Below are 19387 nucleotides of genomic sequence, written 5' to 3'. Positions count from 1 at the left end.
CCCCCCCGGTGGCCCCAAAAGAAGAAGAGCAAGGAAAGCTATAATATCTTGTATATATAGTAACCAAAAAACACCCAGTACCATGCAAAATCCATCATCCATCCCAATGAACAAAATATCCCAAGCCCTCTAGAATGTTTCATACTTTGTCTTGTTCACTAGCCACTCCAACAGTTATAGCCATAAAGCTCATGACGACTTGGTGCTCTCCATCCCCGAGCCCTTGGAAGACGTGGAGGCCGCCCTATCAAACCCTCCTAACCGTCCCAGCTTCGCCGTCAGCATTGTATTCTGCGACTGAAGCTGGCCGACCTGCGCCTGGAGAATCTCGACCCGTTTCAGCGCCACGTCTCTCTCCGCCCGGGTCTTCTCCAGCTCCATCGCCAGGTTCATCTTCTCCTCTCGCTCCATGGCTTTCCGCATGCGGGCCTCCGCCTTGCGCTCCTCGTGCACGCGCTTGTCCTCAATCTTTTGCAGCTCTCTCCTGTATTTTGCTTCCTTCTTGGCAATCTCCTTCTCGTGCTTCTCACGCATCTTGGCTACCACGGCCTCGTCCTTCTCCTTGCCGCCGCGTCGCTTGTTCTCCATGCGCTGCTGCATGTGAGCCGTCTTTTCATCAAGCTTCCGCCGCTTCTCTTCGAGTTTCCTAAGCTCCTTCTCTAGCAGCTGCTTTCCTTGGGTTTTGGACTCGTCTGAATTGCTCCCTGCGACAATCCGGGCCCGGTTCTCTTCAGTGAGGGACCTTTCGAGGGCAGATCTAAAGGTGCGTATGGAGGATGTCTCGCTAAGATCGGATAAGTCTGCATCTGTCTCGTGCTCCTCGGCGGTTCTCGATTCCAAGTCATCCACACTAGTATTGCTCTCTTCAGGGGTTCCCCGTTGCCGTAGTCCACTGGCAACGACAGAAGATGCGGCCTCAAAGACTCCGCTTATGATGCCGTATATACCATTACTACTGGGGATGCTTTGCACGGATTCTCTTCTTGCTGCTTCTATCTCCGCCTCTCTCTTCTTGAAATCGCCACTGGGATGGGGTTTGTGCATAGGAAGCACCCGCGGACTACCGGCATCACGCGGTGTCTCAGCCTCGATAGATTTAGCAGGACTTTCCGGCTTTACAAGGCTTTCGACGCTTCTAGAGTCGAGCAAGGAGAGGGCCGTTATCCACTTGACAAACTTGCCAGCATCTCCAACGATGCCCGGCGGCGTGCCCTTTTCCACCATGAATCGGGGCACGCTGCCGCCTGGGTCGCTTCGCGTTATCATTAGCCATTCAACGGCCATGGTTTGGTGGTCGCGTGAGTCTGAACTAGAGCTTCGGACCTCTTCAGAGCTCTGGTCTGTTGATAGTAATGATGTTTTTGACGCAAGGGGATCGCTCTCGACGGGCACTTCTCTAATCATCTCGACAGATTCGTACGACCCGCGGATTATTCCCGACCGAGGAGGGCACTCCTCATGATGGCATGGTTTTGATACGATAACGTGCTGTCGTAGAGGTCGCTCCTGGTCTGCTGGCTTGTACTCAAAGTCGGTTGTAAGGAGAAGCGTGATGAAGTCTCTCGGGGCGGTAGGGCCAGGGAATTGCGCCGATAATTGGAACACTATGGAGATGCATGTTAGTCTGTATAGATCCAAACAGTTCAATCATTGGGGGGGATGTATTTACCACTCATATGTCCCGAGCCTTCTACTTGTCGACTCTCAATATGTCTATCCGCACCAACACCTCGAATGTTTCCGCTGCCCGGAGGGCCTTGTACTTTGAGCGTCTCAGAAAACTCCTTCTCAAGGCCGGATTTCCAGCTGTCGTACGTCAAGCCATGGTGAAGGCTTCGTCTAGCAAACCACGCCCCCTTGCCATCCTTTGCGGCAAGCTTGTAGACGCTGATGTTGAGCGGATTGTCTTTTGGGTTCATCTTGATCTCCTTCCACTCCTTTCGCAGCTGCTGGGCCAAGGCAAGTGACGACCCGGACTGGCGCTGCGAGTATGACTTCTCGGCCTGTTCGAAAACCGCCGCTGCTGGTGCTGCCCCGGCCCCCTCCGCCGTCGCCGTGGTTGGAGACGGAACCGATTCTGCAATGGTCTGAGCATCAACGAAGGCCTCATTCATAAACGGCTTGAGGTCGTCAACCGGCACTTCGTCCCACTCGATCGGCCCCAGCGCCCGCAGCGGCTCGTGATGGGGCGCCATGGCGTGTGTGTGTTGAAGAGTAGGATAAGGCACGAATAGCAAAAACACAACAAAAATTACAACGCAAAAGCAAATCACAGTCCAGCCTCGCAAAAGTAAGAGATGGAGGAGGAGGAGGTTTGGGGGGAAAAGGCACCAGGAACCTTCGTATACAAAGTATTACATCAAATGGGATTGGGTTCTATAGTGCTTTTCGATAAGCAAAAGCATCGCCCTGTCACCGGATTGGCATTGAAGCCGAGGGAAGCCTGTGGAACCCACTAACCGGCCAAAGCTTCCAGCGGATTACAGCGAGCGCTCAGGCCATTCCTCCAGCGCCGGCCGGGGCGCTTAGCTCTGCGTCTCCGGCCAATGGCCTTGACGTCACCGCAGAGTCACTCTAGCGGCGCTCAAAGACTGCCGTTTCCAGCGGGTGTTTCAAATGATGCCGTAATCCAGCGTCATGTTCCAGGGTAGGCAAGCAGGTAAACCAAAGGAATGATGAATATATGCAACAGTGAATGCCTCTTTTGGTGAGCAGCACTCTGGATCTGCAGAGCTATTGAGTAATGACGGGCTCATACAATTCCAAAAAGCTATTTTTAGCCATTGCAGCTGTAAACGCACAAGTCGTTTCACGGCCTCCAAGTCGTGCCGGCTATTGTTCCTCTTCCGTTCAAACTCGGACTTCGCAGCTCCGACTCCGCCGACTCCACGCCGGCTGCTCCGGACTCGCGATATCACATGTTGTAGCTGTGGTATGATTTGGATTTCACAGCAACGGCATCGAATAGGCTATGTGCAATGTATGCTTATATACCCATGCTATCTATATATAAAGAACCTCAAAGAACAAAGCGAAGGATAAGTTACAGAGGGAGACAAAACAAGCTAGAATCCTGCCCGAGACGAAGTAATGCCTGGTATCCTCAAATAAACAAAATAAACAGCAACAAAACAATCAATTCACTCAGTCAAGCAATTAATCCATCCACCCAGTGAGCCAGCCAGCCAGCCAGCCAGCCAGCCAGCCAGCCAGCCAGTCAAACAATCGCTTTGCTCCCAACACCCTCTATGCAATATCCGACCCGACTCGGACTCTTACAGGTTGGACAACCTTCTCGCCTGCAGTGCAGATGCATGGTCGCTCCGACAACTTCCACAATAGTCATCACGCCAGGCCTCGAGGGCTCTCCTCCGTTCCGGCGGTATTGAACCCTTGGCCTTTTGCGACGATGAATCGTCCGCCTTGTCCTTGCCGCTGCTTCTAACCTTGTCGTCGTATAACATCTCCTCGAGATTATCGCAGAGGGAATTCTCATTCGCCAGCCAGTTTTCCCATTCTGACTGCAGAACTTCCCGCTCAACGCTGTTGACGACTCTCATTGCGACAAGCAAATCGTGTCGATAGATCCCCAGCCTCTGTCGCGTCTTCCGCAGCCGTCGCGCCGTTGCCCGACTTGATGGCAGAGATAGTGAGGCTCCCGCTTCCTCCCATGGGGAATCCAGACTTGTCGTGTCTAAGAGCTCCCTGAATGTGCTGAAACACGTGCTGTTCTGGGGGAATGGCGGCTCATCATTGCTGGCGCCGGAAGCTTCATGCAGATCTGCAAGATAGATTGCCTTGCTCATCATGTGGTTTGGCGACACTCCAACTCTGCGCATAAAGTTCGCCGCTCGCCGCTCCTGCCACCACGTCAATGACTCCGTGGAAGAGAGCATCAGGTTGGTAGCTATGCTCAGCCCCAGGAGTAATAGGATAAGTCGATGCGCCGTCACGACGTCGAATACCTTTTTCAATACTGCAATGATCCACAAAATCACTGACGAGACGACACTTTCGCCAAGAGACCGGACCGTCTCGAATAACATAGCCGTGAGCGTGCGAGGCTTAATGGCCTGCTTCTTCCTCGCGTCGGTTGGCGCTGGTGAGAAGACCACCATCTGCGTCTGCTGGCCTACCTGGCCGTATACTTGTATGGCTCTGTTGGTGCGACTTCTCGAGCCCAGTTTGTGAACTTGATCCGTGGCTAGCTCTCCCAGCTCCTCAGCATCACTCACCGCATCACGAAGAGCTTGGCGTTCCACCAGACTCTTTGATAGGGGTGGCGATTTCGACCAGTCGACGCGGACGTAAAACGCCAGCTTACATCTCGACTTGGCCACATATGTGATGACAACCTTAGTCACCAGCTTGAAGAATTGCGAATGAGGGAGGTGCCATGCGGTTCTCGTATGCGTAACCACATACGTAACGTGGTCGTTGAATACGTCGATTGTCTGGAAATCCCGTATGTCTGCCGTCCGCGACCGGCCAAAGACGTCAAGGTAGTCTATCTTAAAGTGAAACTCACGTTTCATTGGCTCCTTGTCACTTGCCGCCGACCATGGCCCCTGAGCAATCTGCTTCGCACGATGCTCAAAGTAGAGCTTGGGGAATACAAAACTCTTGTCTCCAAACAGCACGTGGAAGCATGCCTTGGCACTAATTTCAAAGTGTCTTTCAGCAGCCATCTCCTTCATGTCATCCGGCTCGTAGATCACTTCGTGTTTTGGTAGGTTCAACTTTGGCGGTAGTTTCTGCCCAGAGACGGGAGGTATCAGGCGTGGCAGGGGGCTTGCGCTCCGCTCGACCGGTCCTCCTAAAGCTGTGCCGTTGTCCATGGGTGTGGCTGAAGATACCTCTTCCCAGCTCTCAGCGCTTGGGCTTGGCTTCTCGTATTCGTGCTTATCAATGTTGATCAGGGCACTGATGATTCCCAAAGTGTCTAGCGGCTCTTCCGCCTGCAGATTGTCCACCAAGAGATTGAGACGGGCATGGAGCAACTTGAGGTCGTCAAGGAACACCTTGACGGTGATTCGCGTATATCCAGTGTCGTTGAGATCCTGGCCTAGATGCAGGAAGATGAAGTCGCAGTCTCTGCCAGAGGCCGCAGTTACCTCAGTAATGATGTCCAGGTGGATATTATAGGCCGTTACCAGACCCAGCTGCTGGCCGTAGAAATACATATTCTCTGCTGTCACGTAGATTCTGCCATCTCCGGCAAGCAGCTCACTTTTAGAACCTCGCTCCAGCGAGCTCGACCAAGCTGCTCGGAAAACAAGCACCAGCCTCTCCTCTGGAGGCGCGTTGGGGAACAAAAGCCTAAATTGGGCATGCTGGATTCTTAGCTCGGCAGGGTAGCCGGCTGGCAGAGACTCACTGGTCTTCTTCGCCTGTGCTGCTTCACCGAGCGGTGTGTGCGCGCCTTCAGACACCACAACGCCGATGGGGTCGTCATCGTCAAGTTGAGTTGCCACGGCCGGCTCTGAATGCATGGTTCCCCAAACATTGCTCCCCCAGTAGTTGGCTACGACGGATGTGGGAAGTTTCTTGCCTTCCAAGACATGGCCTCGTTCTCCGGCGATGAGCACTGCAGTGCGGCTCAAGCTTGTAATGGTTGGAGGACGGGCCAGAGTAGGAGGGGCAAGGGTGCCTGGTTTGTTGTCCAATAACGGAAGCGCAACTCCCGTAAGCTTGGCCGGGCCTGAAGATGTAAGAGACCCAGAGTTTCCCACGAGCTGGGAGCTTTGGTTCCCAGAAATCATGTTAGACAGTCCCCCAGATGAGCCGGACGTCGTCAGCATTGGCTCGGGGCTGGCGCCGAACGTGGCTTTGCGGTGAAGGTCAAGCTTCTGGATGATCCTCGCTGCGTGTTCCCGACCGCTCTCGCCCTCCTCACGCGCTAGGTCTCGCCCAAGCGCTGATATTGATCGACGAGATAAGCTCCCGTTAGGATCAAAACTCGCTCGGGCGGATGAGCCACCAGCTTCAGCACCTGGAATAGCCAGAGTGGCTGCACGATCAGTGCTTGGTACGGTGTCATCAGCTACACCCATTTGCGCATCGACACTCTTGGCCGAAAACTCCGGAATGCTTGGGGGGCAGATCGAGAACGCTGGGTCGACGCCGCCGGTCAGGGCACTGTTGTCTCTGTCCATGGTGGCCTCGAATGCCTTCTTTTTCGTTACTTCAAAAACCTCTAGCCAGTCCATCAGCTCTTTCTGCGTCTCAGCTTGCATCAGCATGCTGCGGCTTTTCGTCTTGAGCTCGAAACAAAACCGTCGTTCCTCACCGGCGGCCGGCTTGACGTTACAAAGTAGCACACCAATTTCATCTCCTTGCAGAACTCCTTGTGGTCCAGGGGTTAGCCACCCAAAGACGCCGTCCCTGCAGTAGTACCACCGTCGAACCCAATTGTATCTGACTGGCTTACCGGTCGCCACGCGTAAGAACAACCAGCCCTGTATCTCGGTAATTGCGGCGCCCCCGTCGTTTGGACGTACGCTGACGGGTCCGCGTGAGCCCAAGAAGGCTACGGTAGAGCTGCTATAATCCTCCAGCTCGCGAGAAGGCTTGAACCCCTCAAAGGTCGCATCGCTGATGTCTTTCCTCGCGTTTTGCATCTCCCGTCTGAAGACGTTGTCTGATAGTTCCATTTCCTTGGCCCAACCCCGGACACGATCTAGCTCTCGGCTCCATCGCGTAGCACTTGCGGCTGCATCCCGACCCCGGTTCATCTCCTTCCAGATATCGCAGCAGACCTTAACAAGCAGCTGATCCAGCGAGAAGCGGAGCTGTGGTGCGAGCTGGCAGTAATCCATAGCGGCCTGTATGTATGTCTTTCGATTCTCATATACGGAAAAGGCATCCTCACGAAGAGCAGAGGGCTCTTTTGTTTTCGACTGGGATGTATAGCGGGCGAGAGTCGTGTCGTAGGCTTTCTGAGTCTGCTCCAAGCTTCTCCTTATCTCCTTAAAGTTTCGCAGCTCCCCCGTAAGAAACGAGCGAATAGGTTCGACAACGGCTGTTTCCATTCGCTTTTGCGTGTTGAGCAGCTGTGTCCAGAGCTCTCGCGTGCCTTCGCTGGTGCGCTTGAGAGCTAGGAGGGTGTAGTCGTTATCGATGACGTTGTCGGGAAAGGGTGTCGTCTTGGAGAGGTAGTTGTTGATGGTATCCTCGAGAGAAAGCAGCCCACTCATGAGCTTCGACGTCGAAGCGACATACCCGTTGAGCCATTTCTCAACTGCATCAACCTGGTCGGCAAAGTGAGTGGCGGTTGCGCGGAAAGTAGGAGAGTCGAGGACCGCTTCGTTGAGCGTCACAGGGACAGCACGGTCTGCTGGTTTGGGCGCGGCCGCCGTCGTGCCAGTTGCTTCTGGCATGGTGGCAATATTGTATTGTTACTTGAATTGAAACATTGAGAGCGTTTGCAGAAAGAGGCCACGGCGACTTGAAACCGCTTGGAGAGGCGCAAGTGGCTGTTCTTTGCTCTGTACAAGTTAGGAGGTTCGCCCTATCAAAGCCCCCCAGTTACATGGGTGCTATTACTTGTGTGGGTCAGCGAAATGACCAGCTTCACCACGGTGGCGGTATCGATAACACGGTGACCCTGATGACGTATGGTTCGGAACGCCTGCACCAGCACCAGCACCAGCACATTTACGAGTATCTATCTGCACATCATGCTTCAAGGAAGCGCCAGCAATAAGATCCATTGTATAGGTAGGCAAGAAGGTGCGGAAACACTGGCAATGCTACTTAGAGGCGGTGCATAGGGAGCGTTCTTTTGTTTCCCTTTTGGGCTTTTATGGGGGAAATAAAGCATCGTAAGAGCGTCCCGGCCTCCACATTTTTTTTGAGTGTCGACTGTCTTCTATCGAAAAGGAGCGTCAAATTTCTATTCCTTGCTTCTTGTCCTGCAAACTAGCTTTCTAAAGTTTGAAACTGGTCTGTAGGCAAAACGGAATGCCAACTTTTAAATCAAGGCCACGCGTTCACCTCTAGTATTTGACGGTAAGGACACGTAAGCACGAATATTCCTCTTGTCTGAAGGCGCTTCCCAGCATCTACCCCATTCAATCACGCCGGTCCCAGCTATGTAGATGACACCTAACGCAAGCCAGATTTAGTCCAAGGCCGTGCAGGAGGAGCGCATATTTGCGTGCGTGAAATGCTTACCCTCTTTCCTTTGATGATGAAACTCAAGTGGCCGTCATAGTTGCGCGAAGCGGGCTTGGTCGCGACGTCTGGTGGGCCTGATAAGACGGCATTCGACCAGCATTTCGCATCAAGCGCCTTTGAGCAAATGACAACGGCGCGGCATCTCCTGACCCCGACAGGTCGCGAGGCGCGTCGTTGTCGTCGTGCGCGGACGGGTTAACTTGAGTGGATCCCTCGTTCTCCACGAGGGAATCGGTTGGTCAATCTTTCCTTCAAGTTAGCTTCCGTTGTGGTAGAAATACAGTTGTCAATCAAGTCTTCTTACCGTCGTAGTAGTCATCATCGTCATCCTCGAGATCTGCCAACTGTTCAAAGTTGACCTTGTAACGTAAAATACCGCCGATACCACCGAAACCCTTGACAAACTGGTTGCCTTCGGTGGATCGGTCAGACACGAATTCAAGGGCGGTACCAAAGTCCTTGTAGTGCTCAGCAATCCACTCAAGGAATGATTCCTGAGAAACAATGTCCATCTCTTGGCCAGTAGCCTTATCCTGGAATCTCTCTCGGTTGCTCTGTTCCTGTTGCTTGGTTGTGTGCAGGATAATCTCAGCACCCTCGCTGTCCTTGAGAATCCAGCGAGTGATTTCAAGGTTCTCAAAGATGATTAGAGTCTCAACGGCACCAAGCTCCAGCGCCTTCAAAGTATCCTCAATACCGTAGCAAACCTTGCCAGTGTCCTGGCTAATTTCCTCAAAGTACTTGCCAATGAGCTTCTTCTCCTGGATGAACTTGACGTTTCCGAGCGTCTCGGACGACAGCTCAATGGCCTGGTTGAATCCGTTCTCACCACCGTAAGAGACGTCAACAACCTTGATAACCTTGACCGCCAGACGGTTGTCGAACATGTCGGAAGCATTGAGATCGTTCTTGAAATCGGCAGAACCAGCAAGAATAAGACCAGCAACGTTGACCTTGTCGGCAGTGATGAAGTTCTGCACAGCCAATTCGGCGACTTTGCGAACGTAGTTGTGACGCTTTTCCTCACGAAGACGGGCGAAACGCAGAGCGGACTGACCACCACGTCCGTGCTTCTTGGGCAGATCGACGGAGAACTTGTGAACGATTTCACGGGTATTTCCGCTGAGAGTACCAAACAGGGCGCCGTTACCATCCATGATAATGAAACCAAACTTCTGGTCGGACTCGAGCAGCTCAGCCAAGGCCTCGGTGTGGAACTTGTTGTCGCAGAGGTAGAGCGAGGTGTTGATGGGCTTGAACGGCTCAAAGTCAATATTGACCTTTCGTTCTTTTCCTTCCGAGGTCAAGATTTCACCACAGTACACGACCAAGCCATTCGGAGGGACTTTGTTATACAGCTTAAGACGCTGCTGGGTCGACGTAATGGCGGACAAGACGGACTGTCGGTTGACACGAGACTTGATGTTGGAAGCAGTACCCTGTGGGGTTGTCAGCAAACTGCTCGTAAAGAAGCCCAAGTAGCTAATGAGGGCTAATTCGTACGTATTCTTCGGCCAACATCTTGGCAATACGCGACACCTGATCCTTGGGAGCTGAGCAGGGGTTAGCAATTTCGATCGGGTTGTCGCGAGGGCGGTCTGCCGGTGTCGATACATACGGATAATGAGGGAAATCATAGAGGTTCCATTTCCTCGGGCGGCCTCGAGGCGCTTGATCAACTTCTTGATCTTCCAGATCTCGATCTATTCGCACTCTTGTTAGGCATTGCTGCTGTATACTTGGCGGTCTTGATGCCAACGCGGGGCAATAAGGCAAGGAGGGGCAAAATCAGGGGCCAAAAATATTTTCAGGTATTTTCGCTTTTTTTTTTTTTTTGGAGACTCACGTTCTTCTCCGCCTCACCGGCCTGAGGGTCACTCATGTTGAAGGAGGTAAAAGAGGCCCTTCTCTAGAAAAGAAACAAGAAAAAAAAAATATCCCACCGCTAGACAAGTCCTTGATCGAGAGCGCCGGCGCGTGCGAGCGTGACACTGGCTAGTCGAAGGGAGCAGCGTTTGTTTGTTGGAGGAGAGTTGGTTTTGGGTTGTGGTATTTTACCCTACCCCAATGCCTGGCGCTACGTACCCCCCAGAACTGCTAAACGCAGCAGGCTTGGGCAAGTCTTCCGCCACAAGCCGCCTAAAACGGGCGGGCCGACAATCAGCTCGAGAGGAGCCCAAGGCGGAGTCTCGGAGTGTTCATCTTAGGTAAGCGCTCGACGTCACAGCCTATTCGTGAAGCTGGTTTGTGGTCATCGCCCATCCGTTCACCGCCCGGCAAAACCCGCGAGTTGAACGATCCCAGGACGAGGCTTGGAAGCGATTCACGGCGATATCCGTAGAGCACCGCGGCACGCACTTGAGACAGGACGCGGATTGGAGCCTAGAGGCGGCAGAGTCAGGTAAACTAGTTGCATCTTCCTTGGAGCCTCACGCAGGGCTCTTCAATCGCCGCGCCATGGCCTCCTCCCTCCCCACCGAGCTCGGCAGCACCATCCAGGCCGGCCATATCAGAAGACATCCGGACCCTCGACAAGACATTGCGCCATCTACCGCCGCCGACAAGAGCCAGTTGGTGGATTTCCACGGTGTGCGACGGAGTGATATCGACAACGACGATGACGATATCCCATACAGCGTCTTGCGACCTCCAAAGAAACACTACAACCTCCCGCCCCTTCCAGACCTGCGGTTCGAGCAGAGCTATCTCCACAGCATCGCCAAGGCCGATACATGGTGGAAAGTATTGCTCATTACAGCTAGGGATCAGGTGGCCTACGACTTGTTTGCAAAGCTCCAATGACTCACAAAGCTGACTGGATGACAGGTATTGATGCCTTTGGCCCAGGGTGTCTTACTCAACTTGGTCTTGGTTGGGTGGCAGCATTGGAACAAGAACGCTAGAGTACACGGTGACTCAATAGGCATTCGCCTAAGGAGATGGTGGTATAGCGTGAATAATTGGAAACTGCCCGCCCCTAATAGGAGACGTATGTAATGAAACATGGTGGTTGGTTAAAAATGAATGCAAATACTCATGCTCCAGTCTTGAGTATGTATTACTATCTCGTCGGCTATGAGAAGACCCTGTCCTTTTGTCTAACAAATAGATGAAAGCAATAGCGTTTGGCCTCTAGTCCCCCTTTTCCACATCCGAAAAAAAAAAAAAAACACCATATTCGCGCCTCATAGTTTAGGTCTCAAGCCCTCGTTTGCGATTTCGAGGGAGACCTGATTGTTGCCTAATTTTCATTTCCCCAATTCTAGATCCGTTGATTCAACTGATAGTACACCAATAAATGTATCGGACTGTCCACTGCTTAATTAACCTTAACTCCCAAGTTGAAACATTAATTGTTGAGCCAGGCCATCGCGTCCTATTCCTGGCTGATGACCTTAACAGTCCCAGGCACTAGTTGCACGGGTTGCTTCTCAGGGCTACCTCTAAATGCCAGTGAGGTTGCTGGTACAGCTGAGGGGATAGAGGACTGGTTTGCGGCCTGTTGATCTGCGGCCTCTGGGGTTTTGTGCCTCTCAGAAGTCTTCGCACTGAACACAGGAGCAACTGCCTCCGTTTCAAATGTTTGCTGGTTTGGAGTAGGCGTATCTGGTGGGCCGGTTGGTGCATCCTTCAAATTCCCTTCGCTCGAGGTCGGCAGCAGGTTTGCCGCTCGCTCACTCGGACTGAGGACGCCCTTCAGTTTAGGTGGAGTAACTGAGAGCTTCACAACTAGTGTTTGGGTTGGCAGATCCAGGTCATCCTCATCCATAGCCTCATCTTTGAACTCGTCTTCGTCCTCCGATTCTTCCGGAATCTGGGCCTCAACATCATCTTCATCATCCCCAAACTCAGCATCACTTTCTCCATTGTCTGTATCCGTGAAGTCATTTGTCCCAGAATTCGCCGCTGTCGATCTACGTGGTCGTCCGGCCGATCTCTCTGTAGCAGCCTCGACACTGTCTCCTTGGACATCGTTCGGTAGGTCTTCTCCGGTGGTCATGTTGAGCCGAGGAGGGGCTCGAACAGTACGACCGCTTGATGTAGTGACAGGGCCGGTCTCGGCTGGTGTGTTAGTTCCGGTATTGCGAGCTGAGCGCCTATAGCCAGTCGAGTCCGAAAAAATGTCTTCGTCGTCGGAGTACGTGTACTTCATTCGCTTGCCGCGAGTGCGGCCTTCGTATAATGAAAATCCAGGCTCTGGGCGCTTGAACTGTTCTTTGCGCATCTGGCGATATTCTCGTCGCTTTCGTTTCTGCGTCTTTGTTAGCTCTGATTGAACGAGGGCGGGAAGCAATAACATGGGGGAAGCTACCTCGTCTCCTGCCTCGAATCGCGGGATGGCTTGGAGAATCTTTTGGCTGAGCTTCTTGGCTTTGGGGCCTCCATCTTTCGTCTCGAGCTTATCGGCGAGAGCCTTGAGCTCCTCTATGCTCCCAGCGACGCTCCACCAAGTCCGGTTGGTGCCAGCAGGATTGCTTTCGCGGTATACACGGAAGGCGGTGTCATCTTGTCCCTCAACTAGGAAATATCGGCGCTTGTCTCCATCAGATCCCCATGGTTGAACTGCGCGCGGTTGATTGATGTCGTCCTCGTGGCGATTTTGCTTGTAGGATTGGTTGATTAAGCCTTTGAGGGTGTCGGACGACGACATAGCCCAGAGAACAAGGATGCGCAAAAGATTTAACTGTAAGAGTCGAGTCATCAGTCACATGCACTTGAAGTTGTTTCTGGAAACCAAGAAACCCAAAGATGATAAAGAGAGCACTCACCCTTTCAGTTGGATTCATGGAGCTAAAAGTTGCGCCGCCAGCAAGCGGGCTCTTGTCCTCCCATGAAGAGGGCCATTGGTTCTTATGAGATGCAATGGCATCCTCCAAAGCTCTGCCATAATGACCTGCCCTGTAAGTGAAAGGAAGGAAGAGTTATTAGCCCAGGCGCTCACAATGTTGGGCAGAGCGGAATAAGCATACTTGACATCTTGCTTCCGGTTCAGGAGAAGTCCGAGGACGGCGCACAAAAAATGTTCCGCTCGATCACCGGGTATGGGTTCGACAACGTCTCGTTCCAATTCTTGTGGTCCGAAATGTGCAAGTGATTTCGGGAATGCGTCGCTGAAGCGGCTTCGGAACATCACCAGGAACTGCAGCTGTTAGTCGAGCCCAATGACGTCTGCACGCGAAATTTCGCGTCGCTCGACACTGTAAACGCGACATGTCGCCACACAGAAGCGACAAGCATTGAAGGTGGAGCAACGGATCTTGCGAATGGAAGAAAACGCACTGCAATATCAGGATTGTCGGCGAGGACATATTCGTGAGGTGGCGAGGGCGACCGCTTGCGCGGTGGCGGCGAAGGCTCCTTTGGTGGCTGCTCTGATAACTTGGGGAAGAACTTGAGGATTCCCGATTTGGTTGCGGTCGGCGCGTCGTCACTAAGGTCGTCCAACTCGGCATCCGAGGGGATAGGCGACAAGGATGAGAGAGACGAGAGATCAGAGGAGTCGTCTTCTACGGCAGCCATGGCGCTGAGACTGGGTTCCTGCGATGCAAGTGCTGCGAGTGTGAAGGAGGGAGGTGGAAGAGGCACGTCGTTTGTCGAGAGAGATGTGGATGCACTAGCTACAGTACATATCAGTTCTGATAGGCCACGGGCGGCTATCAAAGTGGTCGTCGCCAGTCACCAAACCAAGCAATGCAGTGTTAATCAAGGGAACAGAAGCCGCTCTGAGCCCAATCTCTGTTCTTTGAGGTCTAACTTGTTCATCTGTCTTTACGCTCAGGCCGTATTTCGGCATAACCATTGCCCGCGCATGCCACAGATCCCGTCTCATTTGGTCCTCGCAGAACGCGGCCAAAGCCAAAGTAGGCAGAGCTATGGCCAGCCCGAGACAGCCTGTCCAAATTAAACGCGAGCGCCCATAATTCAGATCCGGCAGAGGTTGTAGGCCTCGCAAATCATGGCTCAGGGTCCCATCACTTCCATCCAGCTTGGGTTTTACCAGTCCCCCCGCATCCAAGCCCTGCACTACCGTATGTCAGGGTATGGAGCAGGTCGCCGAATAAACGCTTCCGGCAGCGATACTTGGCAAGCATGCTCATCAACGAGAGCAGTAGTCTTCATCGATGATGGAAGATTGGTGCCGCACGTTGAGCTCTTTCACATGGCGAGAATGCATGATAGCAGGGGCATAAGAAGTTGATATAACCCAGAGTTAGCAAGGGAACGGATTTCGCATTGGATGCACGTGGTGACAAATGCTTAGCAACATGTTGATTCCGTGGCATTTCGCACACATTCTGGCGCGTCTCATGTCTTGAGAGACGCTCAATCTCACGGCACGTCCACTCAGGTCTTTGCTCTTGGATGAATTAAGGTCCAGAGGAGGAAATGTGGGGTTCTTCAAGCCCCCTGTACGGAAGAAAGCGGTCGACAAAATAATAAGCGAGTCCGAAAAAGGGTTGTTTGCAGGGAGAATCAAAATCAGGTACCTTCGGCACTTGTTGGAGAAAGAGATGACTTTATGAAATGGGAAATAAACAGATAACTCTCAGTATCTACCTAGGTATTCAGTAAATGCGATAAACACATATAAGAGGGATACATAATAGGACATGAACTCTCTCCTTCTTAGGTACTAGGTGTAATTGATTTAGAGGTTCTGCCATGCATGGCAATTGAACTTTGACGTCCCGGTTTTTTTTTGTCTACCGCTTTTGGGACCCTTGGAGAAGTGGAGGTTCAAAGTACTTCCGAGCTGGCCAATGCGCAGCGCGGAAAAGTTCAGTCACGTGGTCAGGGCTCCTCTTGTGTGGCAGAGGTCCCGCACACAAAAAATTATCAGAAAGCGCAAGCGAGCGCCTCTTTGTCAAAACACCAAGCGGCCGGACTCAGGTAAAGTTCCCAACTTCTCGCGCTGCCGGTGGCCCAGCACTGACATCAATCCTCTTCGCAGCTACCCGTAACATCGCAGCCAGCGACGTCGAGTCACCATGGGTAGAGTTATTCGCAACCAGAGAAAAGGCCGTGGCTCCATCTTCAGTGAGTAGCTGCCGTCCGAGAAACCTGAGCATTGGGTGAAAATGCGTCTCGAGATTTCTAACAATTTGGGAAAACAGCGGCCAACACCCGCCTGAACAAGGCCCCGGCCAAGTTCCGCACCCTCGATTACGCCGAGCGCCATGGCTACGTCCGCGGAATTGTGAAGGACATCATCCACGACCCTGGTCAGTCCCCGAACGAACCTGGAAACCGACGAGAGATGGGAATCCATGGGCCGAATTGTAACTAACGAGGGCTTCTTTGTGTGTTTAGGTCGTGGTGCTCCTCTCGCCAAGGTCACTTTCCGCCACCCTTACAAGTACAAGCAGGTCACCGAGACCTTCATCGCCAACGAGGGCATGTACACCGGCCAGTTCATCTATGCCGGAAAGCGCGCTGCTCTGACTGTCGGCAACGTCCTGCCCGTCGGTGAGATGCCCGAGGGTACCGTTGTCTCCAACGTCGAGGAGAAGATTGGCGACCGTGGTGTTCTCGGCCGTAACTCTGGTGGCTACATCACCATTGTCGGCCACAACCCCGATGAGGGCAAGACCCGTATCAAGCTTCCCTCTGGTGCCAAGAAGGTCGTCCACTCCCGATCTCGTGGTATGATCGGTATCGTTGCCGGTGGTGGCCGTACCGACAAGCCTCTGTTGAGTACGTGGAACCCAGATTTTTCGTTTTATTTTTTCGCAAGAGGAATAGGATGAAAAATCAATATTGAAAGAGTGGAAACGGACTAGATGCTAACAATTGCTACAGAGGCTTCTCGTGCCAAGCACAAGTTCGCTGTTAAGCGTAACAGCTGGCCCAAGACTCGTGGTGTTGCCATGAACCCCGTGGACCACCCTCACGGTGGTGTAAGTTTCCCCGGCTTGATTCGGCAGTCTAATGCAGATACTGACCCCCATTACAGGGTAACCACCAGCACATTGGTAAGGCCTCTACCATCTCACGGTACGCCGTACAGGGACAGAAGGCCGGTCTTATTGCTGCCAGAAGGACGGGTCTGCTCCGTGGTACTCAGAAGACAAAGGAGTAAGGTGGCTAAAATTCATGGTCTCATTGGGATGGTGTTACAGTGGCTTTCTTACTATGGATGGTACTGCTCAGGAACGAAACTTGACATGGCTCCTCTGCCAAGTACTATTATGACATTTCGTTGCAAAACAAAAACAAACGACGAGCCAATTTCCTTGCAATCTCCCGACGTGAATGAGCCGGCGCATGACAGTGAGGTGGTGAAAAGGTCATATATACAAAGAATAGATATCCATGTAATTGACACTTAATCCCATATGCACCGGAAGAGAGAGAGAATATTGGCCATATAAATGCAATGCTTTGATGGTCAGTAAACATCTACTTGCCCACTTGACATGTATACATACCCACCTAGTAGTAGGTATGAAGCATGTATAAATACCTAGGTGATTGGTATAGCCTAGGTACTAGGTAGTGTGTTCCTAGATCCTTGGTGGGAATTGTATAGCATTCCCATTGATTATTGAATACCACCCATCGGCGAGTTTCTCGGGTTCGGGGCATTCATCCAGCTGCGGTCCTTTCATGCATTATTCTGCCACATCCCATTAATCCCATGAATCCAGGAATAGTTGTGTCAAAGCGTGCACAAATCAAATCAAGCAGTGACAAGATGCCGTATGAAAGAAAGAGAGAAATTTGCAATATCCCGAGGCAGACGTATTCGAGATACGAGTACGATACAGCGCACGGTCAACAATGATGCAACTAAACAATCACCCAGTCCGGCGCCGGGAAGATGCCACAACGATCGGACACAAATTACCGCTACGGAGGAGCAGGGGAAGGGCAGAAAAAGCCGGGGCCGCAGAGGATGCAAATCCCTCCTGCGAAGCTTACATGCTTTCTTACAGGACTTGTACATGCTCACACAAACAACACACAAGCAGCATGCAACAGGAGCCGATCAGAGCAGATGCATTTCGGCATTCTTGGGGAATGAAGAGGCAATTCCGAATTGGTTTATCAGGATTTCAACGTACAACGTACATCAACGTAGAATGCAAAGAACCAGCTTCAATTTTTACTGTAATGCGGCGGATATAATCGGTACTTTGGCATTGCGTGTGACATGCATTACGCAACTTGTACCCTGTCATCAGCTGCAGCCGCCGAGAAAGACAGAAAAAAAAAGACAAGGGGGGGGCATCTCATCTCACCCAACCCCCACCACTACGAATAAGGCTGGTCCGCTCAAAAAACCACATCCCACTAAAGTATTAGTACTACGACGAGCCCCTCCAACCTCCAATATCCTCAGTTCCTCCCACCTACCCATTTCTCTTCCTCCTGTAAACTTCTAGTAAAGAAGACACAACGTCAATCATCACAATGGCTCCTGTCAAGGAATACGCTCTCGTCTGCCTGGAGAACCCTCTCCTCGGTATGTCTCTCCGTTGAAACAAGAGTGTTGCAGCAGCTTCAGCTGTCTGCCCGCCTTCTTTCTCTCATTCTCTCTCTCTACGACAAAATCACCATTCGCTAACCGGTCAATTCCAATTGCAGACATCCAGGCTGTCGGTGACCAGGCTCTGCTCGACAAGTACAGCCTCAAGGCCAACGACGCCATCCTCGCCGAGGACAAGCACAAACCCATCTACGAGGACCTCCTCAACAACTTTGACGCAAAGCTCATTGCCGGCGGCGCTGCCCAAAACACCGCCCGCGGCGCCCAGTACATCCTGCCCCCCAACAGCGTCGTCTACTTTGGTTGTGTCGGCGACGACAAGTACGCCGCCATCCTGCGCGATGCCGTCAAGGCCGCCGGCCTGCGTGTTGAGTACCGCGTTGATCCCACTCACCCCACCGGCCGATGCGGTGTTGTCATCACCGGCCACAACCGCAGTCTCTGCACTGACCTCGGTGCTTCCGACCACTACGGCCTGGACCACCTGAAGAAGCCCGAGATCTGGGCCCTGGTTGAGAATGCCGAGGTCTTTTACGTTGGAGGCTACCACTTCACCGGTAAGTACGAAGCAAGAGGCGCATGAAGGCCAATCTAGATTGCATCTAGCTATTACCTCTACCCAGTACATCATGACAAGGGCCAAGATGCTGACGCTTGTTGTTTCAAAGTTTCCCCTCCCGCCATCATGGAGCTCGCCAAGGAGGCCGCCGCGAAGAACAAGCCCCTCATCGTGTCTCTCGCTGCTCCCTTCATCCCCCAGTTCTTCAAGGAGGTTGTCGACGCCAGCGCCCCCTACTGGGACTACGTCATTGGCAACGAGGCTGAGGCTGCTGCTTATGCCGAGGCTCACAACCTTCCTTCCAAGGAGCCCAAGGATGTTGTCAAGGTTCTGGCCAACCTGCCCAAGGAGAACACCCAGCGAAAGCGTGTTGCCATCATCACCCAGGGTACCGAGCCCACCTTGGTCGCCATCCAGGGCGAGGAGGAGGTCAAGGTCTTCCCCGTCCGCCCCATCGACCCTGCTCTGATCAACGATACCAACGGTGCTGGTGATGCCTTTGCTGGTGGTCTGGTCGCTGGTATTGTCCAGGGCGAGTCACTGGAGGCTTCCATTGACAAGGGTCAGTGGCTTGCTAAGCTGAGCATCCAGGAGCTTGGTCCTTCGTAAGTTGCTTCTTCCATAAACCATCCGTAGTCCATCTGTGCTAACTCGTGCTTCTCAGTTACCCCTTCCCCAAGCAGGTCTACTCTGCATCATCTTAAAGTGCCTTAAATAGCGCATTGCTCTTGTCGATCCATTCCCACGGTAGGGATGGAGAGGAATTGGCGTTGAGGGATTAAAACGGGAGAAAAGGTTTCAACAACGGCGTTTTGCATCAATAGGGTAGAGAGTCCAGAAGCAGTGGCTCCCTTTGCATAGCGATTTGGTATCCTCCACGATACATAATCAGTCTTTGTCTTTTTTTTTCGATGCTTTTCAATCAGTTTATGATAAATGATAGACCAGATTTACCACCCATAAATTATTCTTATATCTGGCTTGAAATTGCAACTGCATATTTTTTGGTTTCTCATTTTTTTTTATTAAAAAAAACGTGTTCTTTGTCATTCTTTCATTTGACGAAATGGGTATATCAAAAGAACCATCCATCAAACACAAACTTTGCCGCTTTTAAATCGTTCGATGCGAAAACTATGCGCTGTCGAGCGAGGCATCTA

The 19387-nt window shown here is 52.3% G+C and overlaps 6 protein-coding genes across 6 annotated transcripts; 3 read left to right on the top strand and 3 right to left on the bottom strand.

Annotated features, from left to right (window-relative positions):
* Positions 1-33: 33 nt before the first annotated feature.
* Positions 34-7379, bottom strand: TRIVIDRAFT_178290 (uncharacterized protein; the record flags this gene model as incomplete). Its single annotated transcript, XM_014103422.1, has 4 exons — positions 34-1604; positions 1670-2177; positions 2863-2905; positions 3280-7379. 4 exons carry the CDS (start codon positions 7377-7379, stop codon positions 190-192), a joined length of 6066 nt encoding a protein of 2021 aa, XP_013958897.1.
* Positions 7380-7830: 451 nt separating this feature from the next.
* TRIVIDRAFT_71983 (uncharacterized protein) lies at positions 7831-10089 on the bottom strand (the record flags this gene model as incomplete). The annotated part of the gene is made up of 5 exons (XM_014103421.1): positions 7831-8422; positions 8483-9617; positions 9682-9731; positions 9797-9881; positions 10025-10089. The coding sequence occupies 5 exons, from the start codon at positions 10058-10060 to the stop codon at positions 8418-8420; spliced, it is 1311 nt and encodes a 436-aa protein (XP_013958896.1).
* A 379-nt stretch (positions 10090-10468) lies between these two features.
* On the top strand, positions 10469-11238 carry TRIVIDRAFT_71981 (uncharacterized protein; the record flags this gene model as incomplete). Its single annotated transcript, XM_014103420.1, has 2 exons — positions 10469-10947; positions 11005-11238. The coding sequence occupies 2 exons, from the start codon at positions 10636-10638 to the stop codon at positions 11173-11175; spliced, it is 483 nt and encodes a 160-aa protein (XP_013958895.1).
* Positions 11239-11554: 316 nt separating this feature from the next.
* On the bottom strand, positions 11555-13698 carry TRIVIDRAFT_220134 (uncharacterized protein; the record flags this gene model as incomplete). The annotated part of the gene is made up of 5 exons (XM_014103419.1): positions 11555-12430; positions 12491-12862; positions 12948-13077; positions 13149-13318; positions 13459-13698. 5 exons carry the CDS (start codon positions 13696-13698, stop codon positions 11555-11557), a joined length of 1788 nt encoding a protein of 595 aa, XP_013958894.1.
* Positions 13699-15054: 1356 nt separating this feature from the next.
* Positions 15055-16548, top strand: TRIVIDRAFT_215647 (uncharacterized protein; the record flags this gene model as incomplete). Its single annotated transcript, XM_014103418.1, has 6 exons — positions 15055-15069; positions 15131-15216; positions 15294-15401; positions 15490-15873; positions 15979-16076; positions 16133-16548. 5 exons carry the CDS (start codon positions 15168-15170, stop codon positions 16256-16258), a joined length of 765 nt encoding a protein of 254 aa, XP_013958893.1.
* A 986-nt stretch (positions 16549-17534) lies between these two features.
* On the top strand, positions 17535-19241 carry TRIVIDRAFT_110710 (uncharacterized protein; the record flags this gene model as incomplete). Its single annotated transcript, XM_014103417.1, has 4 exons — positions 17535-17644; positions 17767-18225; positions 18337-18832; positions 18892-19241. The coding sequence occupies 4 exons, from the start codon at positions 17593-17595 to the stop codon at positions 18929-18931; spliced, it is 1047 nt and encodes a 348-aa protein (XP_013958892.1).
* Positions 19242-19387: the final 146 nt, after the last annotated feature.

Source organism: Trichoderma virens, assembly GCF_000170995.1.
Source record: "Trichoderma virens Gv29-8 chromosome Unknown TRIVIscaffold_4, whole genome shotgun sequence".
Classification (NCBI taxonomy): domain Eukaryota; kingdom Fungi; phylum Ascomycota; class Sordariomycetes; order Hypocreales; family Hypocreaceae; genus Trichoderma; species Trichoderma virens.
Note: the sequence above shows the minus strand (reverse complement) of the source record. Positions and strands in the feature narration are given on the sequence as shown.